The 16,412-nt window shown below is 37.8% G+C and overlaps 1 protein-coding gene across 1 annotated transcript in view; it reads right to left on the minus strand.

The window, feature by feature from the left end:
• LOC102819007 (putative leucine-rich repeat-containing protein DDB_G0290503-like) overlaps positions 1–16,412 on the minus strand; it is a gene marked incomplete at its 3' end in the record, with an annotated part of 310,097 nt that overhangs the window by 102,502 nt on the left and 191,183 nt on the right. Inside the window, exons 15-16 of the mRNA XM_006877591.1 lie at positions 4,346–4,459; positions 2,508–2,618 (exon numbers count right to left, since the gene is read on the minus strand). Of these exons, the coding sequence (XP_006877653.1) occupies positions 2,508–2,618; positions 4,346–4,459 (225 nt within the window). The remainder of the gene's footprint in view (positions 1–2,507; positions 2,619–4,345; positions 4,460–16,412) is intronic.

The raw sequence follows: 16,412 nt of genomic DNA on the forward strand, positions 1-16,412 counted from the left end.
CTTCAGTCTTTAGTGTTTAATGTATCAAATCTGTTCTTCAGATGATCTCTAAATTCAGGTGGGATAAATTCAAGGTCATATTTTGGCTCTTGTGGACTTATTTTCATTTTCTTCAGTTTCAGTTTGAATTTGCATATGAGTATTGATGGTCTGTTCCACAGTCTGCCCCTGGCCTTGTTTTCACTGGTGATATGGAGTTTTTCCATCTTCTCCTTCCACAGATGTAGTCAATTTGATTTCTATGTGTTCCATCTGGCAAGGTCCATGTGTATAGTCGTCTAATAAGCTGTCTAAAGAAGGTATTTGAAAGGAACAAATCACTTGTTTTGCAGAATTCTATCATGCGTTCTCCAGCATCATTTCTATCACCAAGGCCAAATTTTCCAACTACTGGACATATTATATAGGTTGTGTATATATATTAAATACATATATAAATATACATTGCATATATATTTATATATATTATACATATATAATATATACAGGGGTAGCTATGAGTTGGAAGCAACTTGATGGAACTTAACAACAACTACAAAACAGAGCAGTAAGCCACTCTCATGCTTCCTTTCTTCCCGTTTTAGACTGCAAGTGTTTGCTAAATTTATCTAGTCCAATTTATGTTGAGTGTCATTTTTTATATCTGGCAGTCTCTGGTTCAATATGAACCAAATATAGACCTTTTGTACATTATCAGATTCTGGATTTTAAACCCAAAGCCTTGACTAGAAGAGATGAAATGCTTAGAGTATCACTGGGAGGGGATGAGAGTATATTATACCTTTAGGGAACATTTGTGAACGAGAAGATAAATACTTAACTGTCTCTATCAGTTAGAGTATGTTTTCCTGTCTCAATGATTTAGGGTTCATCCATGTTACTTGCTTTGGCTATGGAAATGTGAGTACTCAAACGTGATGCAGAGGCTTTTGATATATGAGTGGGCTTCAAAAAGTTTGTGGAAAAATGGGATTAAAAGCTAATGGAATTATTCCATGAACTTTATGAAGTTCCCTCATGTATGCTTACATGATATAAATTGTTCTTTTTTCTTCTCCCATGATCCGTTATGGACAATCACATAAACATTGCTAATGTCCTGTCAGGAATGACCTTCAAACGGACTATATAGAACCATCCTAAACCCAACCCAAAGCCTAGAGTACAATGCCAGCATGCCAGGGCTGAAGTGAAGACCCACAGGTCTATGAGGAAGAAAAGTGAATGCTTCTTATGTTAAGCAACTGTCTTTGGAATAGTTTGTGACTACTTATTATTACAGCAATAGCTGGCAAATGTTGTTGTCAGTCCTGGTGTGGCACTATAGGATAAGCATTGGATCTCAAGATCGGTTTGAACTGCAAGGAGGGCAATTCAAAGCCACCAGCCACTCCTCAGAAATGCTATACAGGGTCGCTATGAGTCAGCACTGACTCAAAGGCACTTCACAACAACAAATGAGAGCAAAATACTGCTTAGTCCTGTGATATACTCATAATTGTTATGCTTGAACCTATTAGAGATGACATTGTGTCAGTCCATCTGACTGGGCGTTTTCCTCTTTTTCAATGACTCTCCACTAAGTATGGTATCCTTCTCCTGGAACTGGTCCTCCTCCTAGGAAAGTATGAGAGCTGACAAATACAGATGCTAAATTTTCTGTAGAATAAGCATTGTACTGCTAACCACAAGGTCAGAGGTTCAAACCCTCCAGCCTCTCCTCAGAAACCCTATACAGAGTTGCTATGAGCCAGAACCAACTTGACAGCACTTAACAACAACAACTCCTAATATTACTCTTAATATTCAAAGGCTATCCTAAAGATGGAGGGAGGGAGTGAATGAGGAATTTTAACACGTGTATGAAATAGCATTCCTTCAAATTCACAGACTAATAAAATCTGGGGCAAATATAGTCCATAAACATCATTCCCTAAACCAGTAGAGTGTACTTATAGAATTAAATTGGCTCAAGATAGAAAAGAAATTCTACAATTCACTTTCTTAATATCTTATCCCCAGTTACATCAAAGTTTTAGCTACCTATGTAACAGTTGTGTTTGTCATAGTTGTTATTCTGATTCCTTACACCTACTAATTGGAGAAACCATCATATCTTTTAAAGCACGTCAAATTTGAGATCGTTTCTTCTTAGAGTTAATTTTTATATGATAACCTATAGTGCTTTATATACGATCAACAAAGTGTTTTACAAAACACGGCAATGTCTTTGTAGTATTTCTACTTCTGTTCTTTGTTCTTAGGGACACAAACAGAATATGTACAAGTTTTATTTGTATGTATAACCTATATTTACTCTAATCAAAAGCAAAAAAGGTAGGCTTTGTAATAGACTAAGTACAGTAGTTAGTTTCCTTTCCAGTTTCCTATAATATTCAAAATCATTGGTAAATGTTTTAAAATATCATATATTATATACACATATTTTTCTATTTAAAATAACATAAAAAGGGTTTAAGAACATTAATCTCATGTTTGACACTTACTACTACATTCAGTTTCTGAAATATCATTTGTAATCTGAAGTTGATTATTTGAATCTGAACATTTATCCAAAGACAAACGACCTTCATCAGCAAGCTCGCCTGTTTCCTGCCCTGCAAAAACAGATGTTGACGTTACAGGGAAGAGGAGCATATTCTTTAAAGTCTATAGTACATTAAGAGATCTTTCTGTACTGGTTTAGACATCTTGGTGTTTGTAACTCTTACAAACATGTAACAGAAAACATGCTCAAAATGATAAATGATCCCTTTCTTATAGTTTCTTTTTGTGGCTTTTTTTTTTTTTGCTTGAACAACCAAAAATCAAAATTCAAGGTATATTTTCAAAGACAATTAAGTGTTATCAGGACTGATTGTGAGGGTTGGAAATGTAAAGGTAGATGTTTTGTAGCAAGGAGGGGAGTGATTAACTTTGCAGTCTAGGAGCAGAGGTCCCTGGGACCATCAAGGGAGAAGAGCAGAGAGCGGGACCCTACCCAAAGAAGCAGTGATGCCTGAGATGGAGGCAGAGATGATGACGTGGAGAGATAGAGCAGCTGGGGACTTTAGACTCAGAGAGGTAGAGGAGCTGCGTGCTGACATTCGGCGGGGACAGGTTTGCAGGGTATACCCTTTGGTTGGTTGATGATGCATGGAGGGGATTGTAACCATGGCAATGAAACTATATACAATAGGATGAATGTAAAACTAATGTTCTCCCATGTAAACTAACACATAATTCACCATAAAACATTAAAAAAAAAAAAAAAAGACAATTAAGGATATTTTCTGGGGTTAATTTTGAGTAACTACTGTGACTACAATTTTTTCAACATTTTCTTAGCAATTTAGAGCATTTGATGCTTTTAAAAATGTGAACATTAAGACAGACAGATACGTATTAATAAATTACAAAACAAATAACAGCAGAATATAATTTAAATTACTTAATAATGTTCCTTACTACTATGTTTCCACTTTGAGAAACTCCAGGCTTTCCAAATTGTGTGTGATCTTTTAACTGTGAAGTCTTGGTATATGGACATTAACCTACTATCAACTAACTCATCTTTTTTTTCACCTAGACTATAAATGCTTGGGAGTCCTGGGGTGGCGCTGTGGGTTAATGCACCAGACTGCAAAGCCGATTGAACTGCAAGGTCGGTAGTTCAAGCTCACCAGCTACTCCTCGGAAACCCTATACAAGGTCACTATGGGTCGGAATCGACTCCATAGAACTTAACAACAACAACATAAATGCTTGGACTATAATAAATTAAGAAACATTATATATATATATACAGTGAAATCTCTGAAGGGATGATATATTTCTTGCCCCTTTATATAAATATATTGTACTTTTCACTTATATTCTAATAATCCTAAAATTTGTTCTTTCAAGTTATGTTAATACTATAAGTTTAAAGCCTTGCAAGACAAATAATAAGCTATGTTATTGCTGTTGTTAAGTGCCATCAAATCAGATCTGATTCATAGTGATCCTGTATAGGGTTCCAAAGAGCAGCTGGTGGGTTTAGACCATTGACCTTGTGGTCAGCCGTCCAGTGTTTATCCTACAGCACCACACCAGGACTATATCGGAGGGGGACGGGGAGGGGTGGGAATTGGTGTGACAATCAAGAGAAAGATTATGAGTGAATTACAGTCCATAATAATGCATTTATGGTGTCATTTGGGAGTAAAAATGCTTCTGATACTAGTTACAACTATCTACAAATGAGAACAAAGTCTACATTATACAAAGAAAAGATGATACATATTTAGAACTAAAGCATTATCTTAAATATACTGTTATAAAATAATGAAAAAAATGTACTTACTATTCTGAATGTTAGGTTGAACACTTCCGCATTTTTCAATTTGAGGTTGGACATGTGAGTTTAAACCTTGATCCACTGGTAAACTTTTATCTCCTCCACTGTCCATTTTCTGACCTATAAAGGTATAAAGGTTTTAGCCTACAGATAACTATGTTCCAGGAAAATTTTGAAAACATATGAGACTCTTCCTTTTGTACATGAAAGTTTTATATTCTCTCATTACACAACTAATAGGTTCTTTTTATTTTTCACTTTAAGTTAGCACCCATGCTACATGGACAGTTAAACATAAGGGTTAAACTTACAAATTATAATGCTAAATTATTGAGTCAAAAACTGTAATACTTGACAAGATAGACGGGAAAATTATATCAAGCTATGAAAATATACATCACAAAACTGATACTTGTGAGAAGAGAAACGTTATTTGCCTTGGTTTTCATCTTGAGGTTTCTTTCCTGAAGGTACAGGAAAATATAGCTCAAACAGAGAAACGTAATCTCACTGAACAGAGATCAAGGTCTGGGTGTAAGGAGATAATTCAGTTACATGGAATAAGGTGCAAGAGAGAAAGTAATTAAGCACAAAAATCTGCATAAAGTTCCAAGAGCCTTTGACCAAATACTAAATTGAACATGCATAATACAAAACACTATAAAGTCTAGTAGAAACAAATTACTTGGAGCTGGGAGTTGAATGGAAATACACGATATTCCATACTGCTGTGAGACACCGGTACTCCTTTCAGTAACAGTAGAGAAACCTTGTTAGTGCCCCTAACACTTATCTGAGAACTAAGAAATGCCACATCTTAGCAGCAGGGTTATTCTAGAACCTAAAGGAAGAACTAGTTTAGACATGGACTAACAAAACCTAAAGACAAACATAAAAGGACAAAGCTAAGTCACCAAAAAATTAATTTCCTTCAAGAACAAAAACAACAATCTTAAAAGAAGAAAACATAATCCAGACTTAAAAGAAAGCATAGAATTGATAATAAGCAACATATCATAAAAATACTAGATATGACATAGGAAAACATGATCCTAAGTCAGAGAGAGAAAAGTCAACAGAAACAGAGGCAGAGATGGCACAGATACTGGAATTAGTCAAAAAGGACAATAAAAATTATTATAGATAGTTCATGATTTAAAGGAAAAGATGAATATATGAGTGAATTGATGTTAAGTGCCCTTGAGTTGATTCCAACTCAAAGCCACCCTGTATTGGGTTTTCAGGGAGCAGTTAGTGAGTTTGAACCTCCAAGCTTGTAGCTAGCAGTTTAGTGCTTCTTCTAGGGCACTACACCAGGAATGAGATTCTCAACAGAGAACTAGAAACCACAAAAACTACTAAAATTACAGAGCTAAACTTATAATATCTGAATAAAAATATATTAGATGAGCTTATCACTGCAAAATACAGTAATAACTATCATATTCAGTAAAATTATAAGTACACATAATGCATTGGATTGTTTCTCCCAAATATATGTGTTATAAATCCTAAATCCTATACCTACGGATCCCCACACATCTGTCAATTTGTCACACTGTGGTGGCTATGACATAGGTATTTCAAATACTAGCAGCATCACCTATGGTGGACAGGTTTCAGAGTAACATTCAGATGAGGAAAAAATAGAGGCAGAATACTTCTAATGGTTAGCCACTGAAAACATGACGAATAACAGTAAAATACTGTCAGATAAAGTGCCAGAAGATGAGCCCCTTTGGTTGGAAAGCATTCAAATATAACTGAGGAAGAGCAACCTCTTCAAAGTTATTGTTGTTGTTGCTGTTAGGTGCCATTGAGTCGGTATCGGCTCATAGCAACTTTATGCACAGGAAGACAAAACACTGCCATATCCTGGGCCAACCTCACTACTATTGCCACACTTGAGTCCATCGATGCTGCCACTTGGCCAATACATCTCATTGGGGGCCTTCCTCTTTTTCTCTGACCCTTACCAAACATGATATCCTTCTCCAGCTACTGGTCCCTCCTGACAATATGTCCAAAGTATGAGAGACATATTGGCCTCCAAGGTGCACTCTGGCTGCACTTTTTCCAAAATGGATCTATTGGTTCTTTTGGCAGCCCATGGCACTTTCAATATTCTCCTCCAACACCATAACTCAAAAGCATCAATTCTTCTACGGTCTTCCTTATTCACTATTCAGCTTTCGCATGCATATGAGGTTATTGAAAATACCATGGCTTGGGTCAGATGCAACTTAGTCCTCAAGCTGACATATTTGCTCTTCAACACATTAAAAAGGTTTTGTCTGCAGATTTGCCTAACACAATACGTGGTGTGATTTGTTGACTGCTGCTTCCATGAGAGTTGATAGTTGATCCACGAAGAATGAAGTCCTTGACAACTTCAATCTTTTCTCCATTGATAAGAATGTTGTTTATTGGTTCAGTGGTGAGGATTTTTGTTTTCTTTACATTGAGATGTAATCCATACCAAAGGATGTGCTCTTTGATCTTCATCAGTAAATGTTTTAAGTCCTCTTCAGTTTTCAGCAAGCAAGGCTGTATTACCTGCATATTGCAGGTTGTTAATGAGTCTTCCTCTGATACTGATGCCACGTTTTTCTTCATATAACCCAGCTTCTCTGATTATTTGCTCAGCACACAGATTGAATAAGTATGGTGAAAGAATACAACCTTGTCACACACCTTTTTTTAATTTTAAAACTTTCAGTGTTCCCATGTTTTTTTAAAACAACTGCCTCTTAGTCCAGGTATAGATTCCTCATGAGCACAATTAAGAGTACTGGAATACTCATACCTCGCAATGTTGTCCATAGCTTGTCATGATCCACACAGTCGAAAGCCTTTGCATAGTCAATAAAGCACCTGTAAAAATCTTTCTGATATTCTCTGCTTTCAGCCAAGATCCATCGGACATCAGCAATGATATCCCTCATTCCACAGCCTCTTCTGAATCCAGCTTGGACCTCTGGAAGTTCTCTGTCAATGTTTGCATGCAGCCGTTTCTGCATTACCTTTAATAAAACTTTACTCGCATGGGATATCAAAGAGATTGTCCGATGATTTCCACATTCCATTGGGTCACCTCTCTTTGGATTGGGCACAAATATGGATCTCTTCCAATCAGTCGGCCAGATAGTTGTCTTCCAAATTTCTTGGCAGAGATGAGTGAGTGCCTCCTGTGCCGCCTTATTTTCTTGAAAGATTTCCATTTTTATTCCATCAATTCCTGGTGTCTTGTTCTTCGCCAATTCTTTCAATGCATCTTGGACTTCTTCCTTCAATATCACTGGCTCTTGATCATATACTACATCTTGAGTTGGTTGAACATTAACCATTTCCTTTTGGTACAGTGACTGAGTATTCCTTCCATCTTCTCTTGATGCTTTCTGCATCACTCAATAATTTGCCCAGAGAATCATTCAATAGTGCAAGTCAAGACTAGAAGTTTTCTCAATTGAGAAATGCTGAGCGTGTTCTTCCTTTTTGGTTTTCTGATTCCAGATCTCTGCACATTTTGTTGTAATATTTGGCTTTATCTTCTTGAGCTGATCTTTGAAATTTGCTGTTCAATGCTTGTACCTCCTCATTTCTTCCATTTGCTTTAGCATCTCTATGCTAGAGAGCAAGTTTCATTGTCTCTTTTGACAATCCATTTTGACCTTCTCTTTCTTTCTTGTCTTCTTAATGACTTTTTGCTTTCTTCACATACACAGTTACTATGAGTTGGGATTGACTCCACAGCACATAACCAACTAACAAAGTCTGTATTATTTCATTTCTTCTGGTGACTCTAGGCTACCTTGCTGGTGTTTTTCTCAATGTTAGAGATGTTGTGTTAACATGCTGATGTTGGTTCTTCCTTCCATTTGAATGTGTTTTTGAATGTGTTTATTGCTATAAATTGTTTATTGCTATTTGAATGTGTTTATTGCTATGAATTGCTGTCTACGTACTTTTTCTGTGTCCCAAATGTTTTGGTATATTGAGTTTTCATTTCTATATGATTCAAGGAATTTTTTTTTCTTTCATTTGTTATTTCCTCTGTTACCCAGTAGATTTTATTCAGTTTCAATGTATTTGATTTTGTTTCTTTGATCTACCTATTGCTGATTTCTAATGATATAGTATAGTGATCTAAGAAGGCAGTTTGTAGTATTTTGATGTTTTTAAATTTATTGAGGCTTGTTTTGTGACCTAACATATGATCTATTCTGGAGAATGTTTCACATGCACTGGAAAGGAATGTGTATTGTGCTGTTTCAGGTTGAGAGCTCTGTATAAATTTATGAGGTCATGTTTATTGATTGGGTTGTTTAGTTCCTCTGTGTCTTTGTTGAGTTTCTCTCTAGTTGTTCTGTTCTTTTCTGAAAGCGATGTATCAAAATCTCCTATTATTACTGTAAATTTGTTTATTTCTTTCCTCAATTCAAGTTTTATTTATGTATTTTGAGGCTCTTTCATTGGAAGCATACACATTAATTATAGTTATGGTCTCTTGATCAATTGACCCTTTGATCTTGAAATTATCTCAAGAAAATCTTCTTGATTATCCTTCTCTGTCCATTATGATAGTTTTTGCTTTAAAGTCTATTTTATCTGGAATTTATATTTCCACTCCTGTTCATTTTTAATGCTATTAGCTTGATGTATTTTTTTCCATCTCTTACTTTGTAATCTATGTTTATTATTTTGTAAGGTGTGTCTTTTGTAGACAGCATATTGAAGGAGCTTGGTTTTTTAATCCATTCTGTTACTCTAACTAGTGCACTTTATGCATTTACATTCAGTGCAATTATCAATATGCATGCATTGATTGCAGTCATTTTGTTGGTTTTTTTGTTTTTGTTTTTTTTTTGTGTGTGTGGTGCTGCTTGTTTCTTTGTCCCACATGTTTTCCTGAGTTCATTTCCTGTGAATTTTTTACAATTTCTTCATTGTTTTGATGTTTACATAACCTATATGGATTTTCCTTTTCTTGATTTAATGTGAAGGTGTATTGAGTTTCTTTAAGGTTACCTTGTGATTTATTCATTTATTCCCCATTTTAAAACAATCTGTCTTGTTTTGATATCTACTTGACTTCCTTACCATTTGAAATTCTGTCACTACACATTTCCCTCTTTTTGCTTTGTAGCTTTCATTTAAAACTGATATTTCTGATTCCCAATTTTCAGTCCTGTAGTTTTGTTTTACCTTGGATACGTCTATATCTGGACTAAATTCTGGAGGTGTTGCTGTGTATGTCAATTTCCAGTTACTGTCTACTGTTGTTGGTTTTCAGTCCAAAGGACTCCTTTTAATATTTTTGTAAAGTTGCCTAGTTTTCACAAATTCCTTTAATTTCTGTTTATCTGTAAATGTTCTAATTTTGTCATTGTATTTGAGAGATAGTTTTGCTGGGTACATGATCCTTGATTGGCAGTTGTTTCCCCATTGTGCTTTTGCCTGCTTGGTTTCTGCTAAGACATGAGAACTTAATCTTATTGGTTTTTCTTTGTAGGTAACATTTTGTTGTAAGTAACAGCTTGTTCCCAAGCTGCATCTTTCCTTGTCTTTGATTTTGGAGAGTTTGATTATAATGGGTCTTGGCGATTTCCTTTTGGAATCTATCCTGCCTGGGGTTCATCCAGTTTCTAAAATGTTTATCTTCTCAACTTTCATGATGTTAGGGAAATTTTCTTCCAACCGCTCTTCAACTATCTTTTTTGTGCTTTTCATTGTGTCTTCCTGTTCTGGAGTTACGACCACCACTAAGTTATTCTTCATGTTGTCCCACAAGAATCTTAGGCTTTCTTCAGATTTTTCATTATTTTCCCTGATGATTCTAGTATTGAGAGGTTTATCTTGAAGCTTACTAATTCTGACTTCCATTGATTCAAATCCACTCCTTTGCCTTTTTAATATATTGTCCATTTGTGATATTTTACAATTAATCTTCTTGATTTCTGTTTGCAGGTTTTGTACTGTCACCAGTCCTTTCTCTGTTTTGTTTGGTTGTTCCTGCAGTGCATTTCTGAATTCTTCCTTGTTTTCCTTGACCTTTCTGTCAATCATTTGGATGTACCTAAATATCATTCTCCTGAATTCTTTTTTAAAAGTCCCAATGCCTTTATTTGGAATCCTGGTGTGATGCTGTGGGTTAATGCACTGGAGCGCAAAATCAGTTTGAACCCCAAGGTTAGCAGTTCAAACCCAGCAGCCACTCCTCAGAAACCCTATACAGTGTCGCTATGGGTCAGAACTGACCCAATGGCATTTAACAACAACAATGCCTTTATTTCCTCAAAAATATTTCCTAGCTTAGCCTATTGGTCATTTGCTTGAGCTACCCTGTCTTGTTTCTTCATGTGAAAATAAACTGTCTGCTGTTTTCAAGGCATTGTAGTGGTGTTGTATTTATACTGATGAATATATGCTGGTATTCTTAGGTTCTCATCAACTATCTTCTGGTAGGTGTGATCAGGAGACGAGCTTGTGTGCCATTTTCTGTACAGTTCAGTTCAGAGTGGATTTAGCTGACGTTGGTTGTTGTCACTTATCTGGTATACAGAAGCTGGCACTGGCTCTTGCTCAATTGGTGGGGCCATACATGGTAAGACCTGGACTGTATGACAGAAGTTGCCATATTCTGTTGTGTGAGGCAAGACAAAGGAAAACAAACAAAGAATCCAGCAAACAACAGTGGAAAATAAAAATTGATGGCTTACTCTCCACCAATAAGTGGTATGCTGTGCCACCTATTGGCCTCTTGCCTTCACAGTAGCCCACAAAAGTTAAAGATGGCCAAACTGCACCCAGCAGGCCCATAAAGATAGCCAGTCTCCTGCGCTTCTTTTTAAAGCTTTTATTTCCATTTTGTCTACCTGATGTGTCCATTCAGCTACCTCTTATAGTGAGAGCCAGTGCAGAACTGTCCAGGGTCAATCCTGCAGACTTAGAGCCGGGCCTGCCTGAGAAGGACTATTATAGACAGCTCCTCCCTCCTTCAATGGGACTCACAACCTTGGTGCTAATCTCCATGCAGCTCTGACTGCTATGGTAGCAAGAGCTTGCCTGGGGGTATAATCTGGCTTAGGCCAGCCTCACCTCTGGTCACCAGAGGAGTGTGGGGAAACATGAAAAATATGCACCTTTGTCTCTATGAGCCACAGTTAGGTTTCTGCAACTTGAATATGATTTTGTGCCTCTGAAGCTGCTCACAAATGCTCAAGATGGATGTGGTAGGTCCATTTGGCCACAAATGCTCAAGATGGATGTGGTAGGTCCATTTGGCCACTCCAGGTCAGCAGTCACTTTCTTTCTGTTGTATTCAGCTCTCTCTCCTAGTAAGCACTTAATCCATTTCTCTATTCCTTCATCTGAATCTCAGAATTCCATGGCTACCATCTGCATCTGTTTTATTTGGTTTTCCATAACTTTGTTGCGGAGGTTCCTCACAGCCCTTCTGCCTAGTCCATCATCTTGTCCCACATCTCCCCTAGACAATCCTGATGACAGCAAGAGACATCTGCTCCTAAAAATGATCCAAGCTGGTGTGCTTGTATTTGCCACAGCTCCTACCTCTCCCTACTGTATCTTTCAAGACTTGCTTAAATAATTTAAGTTCACTAGGCCAGTGGCTGTACTTTATTCTTTTTGTAAGAGAACAGCTCAGTAAACCTCAAAGAGCTGACAACTTAAGTACCAAATTTCTATATTTTTTGTCTCAAGTTAAACAAGAACAATCATGCAAGAGGTGCCCTGAACAAAAGATACCTTAAATACTTTCAGAGAAGCAGGATGGCACTGAAAATTCTTCAAAATGCAGGGGGTGGGGGCCTGGTCACTTAGACCCATCCATGACCAAAAGGAGTTGAAGAATACAGAGTTACAGTCTCCCTTCAAAAGGTATTAGACTCCCACTTCTGCAGTTGGGAAAGGAAATTAGAGGCTCTCTTCAAGAGGGGTTAGAGTCCCCTTCCTGTGGCCCAATGAATTGTAGGGATAAGGACTTAGAGTCTCCCTTCAAGAGGGATTGCAGACTCCCTCCTGCCTCCCCTTACAGTAGTATAAATAGATTATGTATGTGAGGCAAGCAAAAGATGTAAGAGTGACTAGAATCTTAACATTGTTAGTGTCAAGATGTCTATCTTGTGTATTTTAACACTTCAGATGTTTGGATGTCTGATTGTCCTGTGTATTTTAACACTTCAGATGTTCTGATTTGTTTGATCTGTATTTTTGTTTCTTCCTTTTGGTGTGATTGACACAACCTGAATGGTGCTTTGAGACTTTGAGATTCAATCTTTGATTTTAGGACAACCACTAGAATCACCCATGGGAAGAAAGGAAATGAGACGTGAGTAAGTACATCAGTATCTACTGGGTGGGACACAGAACAAGAAACCAGGAAATAGAAAATGGGCAGCTTGAGGTGGGCCCAATAGCCATTGTGCAAGATGAAAGGTAGAAAGAATTTGTCCTAACAACAAAACCAGAGTGGGCAGACACACAACACTGTTTGCCATTTCTTTAAGGACTGAGCACTCCCAGGAAAGGAAGGCTGCTCACTGACATTGTAGAGACCTTTCCATGGAGTCCTGGTATGGCACTGTAGAATAAGCACTGAACTGTTAACTACAAGTATCTCTGCTTCTCTGGATAAGGTCCCACATTCTGCATGTGCTCTTCTCCCTTGATGGCCCTAGGGTCCTCTGTTTCTGAACTGTAAGATTAACCACTCCCCTGTTTTTGTTACAAAACTTCAATTGTGACTGTCGCAATTAGTCATGATAACAATTATTCACTACTGAATCATACAAATCTTATCCCCATCTCTTTTAACCAGACCCATCTGGACAAGATAAAAACTATTCAGTGGGGACTCTTTCTCCCCTCCCCCCTCTTAAATTAAACTCCCTCTTGAAACCTTGTAAGCCAATCACTTCCTGCCTTTATCAACCCCTCATTTTAGATAGCCAGTGTCTAAGTTGCCTGTCCTTATGTACACTGTGTACAGAGAGGATCACATTGATACTTGATGTGAAGACTCCTTCCCTCTCTGTTGGTATTTAGAGTAACTACTGCTCTGAGTATAGGTCAGGTTCATCAAATTGGAGCGTTACCCTTGTTTCCTTAATTAAAAAAAATTTTTTTTTTTTTTTTAATCTTCCTCTAGTCGAGTTCTGATTATCAAGCCATCAAGGCTAGGTCAAATGGGTACTGTCTGCAAGTTTGGGTGTTCTTGTGCATCTCCCCTCACTTCATACCAACTGGATGCTTCACTCTCACCTCTAGCCTGTTGTGGCTCTGTCCTTGTCCATGGACTCAGGTGTCCCCAGGTCTTACTACACTTAGGACCAACAAGCCCTTCCTCTTCTCTCTCTCATCTTCAGCTCAACGGGAGTCTATGGAACGTGGTTGAACCCAGCCCATTTCTTCATTGCTGACTTTCCCCCTCTTCCACTCACCAGTAGACCAATGTGGTCACCAGCAAGCTTACATGCCTGCTCATGTGTTCTCTTTGAGTTTTATTCTTAGAGGTTTGTCCTGAAGGACCTTGATTGCTTGCCTTGATGGCTTCCTGGTGAACAGCTTGCTTATTCTTGTAGTAGTAGCCAGTTATGTTGACATTTTTGTTTTGGGTTTTCCTGATTATCTTTCTTTGAAGATGTATCTTCTGTTGCTCTATGTGTTCCAGGCTGGTTTGCTTGTCCTTGCTAGTGGGAATGTCCCACCTCAGAAGGTTCTGGATGGGACGCAGGATTCCACCTAAGGTCCTATACTCTGCAAAGGCTTTGCAAGAGGACTATTTCACTGGGCAAGTTCTAGAACCCCTTTTAGGTATTCCAATCAGTTATAGGCTGAAGATGGGCTTACAAGTTATGTTCTAATCATGTTTCCCAACATTCCTTTCTATCCCATCCCACTCAAGTGTCTATTTTACAATAGTAGGCAAGAGAAACCAATATTCATAAGACATTGAAGCATTTTAGCATTATTTCCCCTCTTCAAACTATGCCTAGATCCCTGTGTATCACAGGGAGGTTGGGCATGCATCACTATTTACCTTTGTCCCACCTAGGCCATGCAAACCTGTCTCAGTGTTCCCCTATCTATCTTGTTCTTCTATTTCCTCCCCCTTCTTGTATTGCTCTCTCCATCACCCAAATTAAACCCCCAACCCCAACCCCACTGGTGTGGTTACCTTTAAATTCTTCGTTCCATTTAAGACAGTCTATTTTATCCCATAATCTACCTGACCTTCTCACCACCTGGATCTCTGTTCCATTGTGTTTACCATTTTTCACATTGTAATTGTTTTGATCATAGACTGACTTCCCAGATCCTCTGTTCTTATCATTTTATTCTGTTCTTAACTCTTCCTTTGGCAATTGAGTTCAGGGTGATGCTGCCATGTACGTCATTCTCTGTTTGTTGTCTGTTCTTGTTGGTTCTCAGTCCACAGAATGTTCTTTAGGATGGTTTTCATAGCAGGGTTGGCCTTGACAAAATCTCTTAGCTTCTATTTATCCTGGAATGTTTTGATTACACCATCATATTTGATTGACAGCTTTGCTGGGTAGAGGATTCTTGGTTGACAGTTTTTTCTTTTCAGGGTTTTATATATTATGTCTTCCCATTGCCTTCTTGCCTACATGGTTTCTGTTGAGAGATCCGAGCTTAATCTGATTTGTTTGCCTTTGTATGTTATACTTCTCTTTTCCCTAGCTGCTTTCAGGATTCTGTCCTTATCTTTGAATTTGGAGAGCTTGATTATTATATGTCTTAGTGATTTTCTTTTAGTGTCTATCCTTCCTGGGGTTCACTGAGCTTCTTGAATGCTTATCTTTTCACTTTTAAGGATATTAGGAAATTTTTCTTTCAGCAGATCTTCAAATATCTCCTCTGTGGACTTGTGTGATTCTTCCAGTTCCAGAATGCCAATAATTCTTAAGTTATTCCTCTTCATGTTGCCCAACATGAATCTTAGACCGTCTTCAGATTTTTTTATCCTTTTTTTGTGTTTGGTCTTCTATCTTAGTTGTATTGAGAGATCTATCTTCTAGCTCATTAGTTCTGGCTTCTACCTCTTCAATTCTACTCCTTTGCCCTTTCAGTGTATTGCCCATTTCTGATATTCTATTATTAATTGTTTGGTCCTCTTTCTGTAGGTTTTGAATTGTTTCCAATGCTCTATCTATCTTATTTGATTGTTCCCGTAGAGCTTTCCTGACTTCTTCCTTATTTTTCTCAAACTCCATTGTAGAGTGTTTTGATACATTTTATAATCATTTTTCTGAATTCCTTCGCAGGCATTTCCAAAGCCTGCCCATCTTCCTTATGGAGTGTAGGTCTACTTCCAGTTTATTTGCCTCAATCATTTTATCTCATTTCTGGACATGTGCTGATATGGTCATCTGTTTATGTTTTTTGGGCATATTTGAGTTATCTGTGGCCTTAATACTTAGATGGGTGTGTATTTTTGTACTTTTTATGCTTTCTAATTGCCTCCAGGTAGATGTGACCTCGAGATGGGCTTCCCTTTTCACTCTTCTTCCTGAGTAACTTCAAGATGTCACTGTTGGTCGTTGTGACGTAACTCAGGATTTAATTTTTGGCCTATTTCCTTTAGTCTGCCAGTCCCATTCACAATCCCTGGTTAGGCCTTTTTCCTAGTATAAAAAGTTCAGGGCCAGCTGTTGCACTGTGTTTGGTTTTAAGTGGAAACTGTAACTTTAAATTTTGAGGAGATCTATGTGCATGTGTAGTAGAACCCTCCGAGGGTGGGGTTGTGGTGTCCACTCACTAAGGCACCTCCTCTAGGCACCTGAATGGAGGTGCACAGACATTGAGAGATCAATGAACAGATACAAAAAAAAAGAGTGTCTACTCCTTTATATCCACGGTTCTGTCAGGTGTCTACATCTGTGGCTGCTCTGATCCTTCCCCGACTTGGTCTTGCCCAAGTTGGTGGCTCCAGGAGCAGCTGAGTGTCTTGAATTAGAAAGCAATGGATTTCTTGCTTCTGCTACAAATTCCCCTAGCTGTAAACCTTCCAACCTCCTAAATATTCCTTTAT

This window comes from Chrysochloris asiatica, unplaced genomic scaffold, assembly GCF_000296735.1.
Source record: "Chrysochloris asiatica unplaced genomic scaffold, ChrAsi1.0 scaffold00532, whole genome shotgun sequence".
NCBI classification, from domain to species: Eukaryota; Metazoa; Chordata; class Mammalia; order Afrosoricida; family Chrysochloridae; genus Chrysochloris; species Chrysochloris asiatica.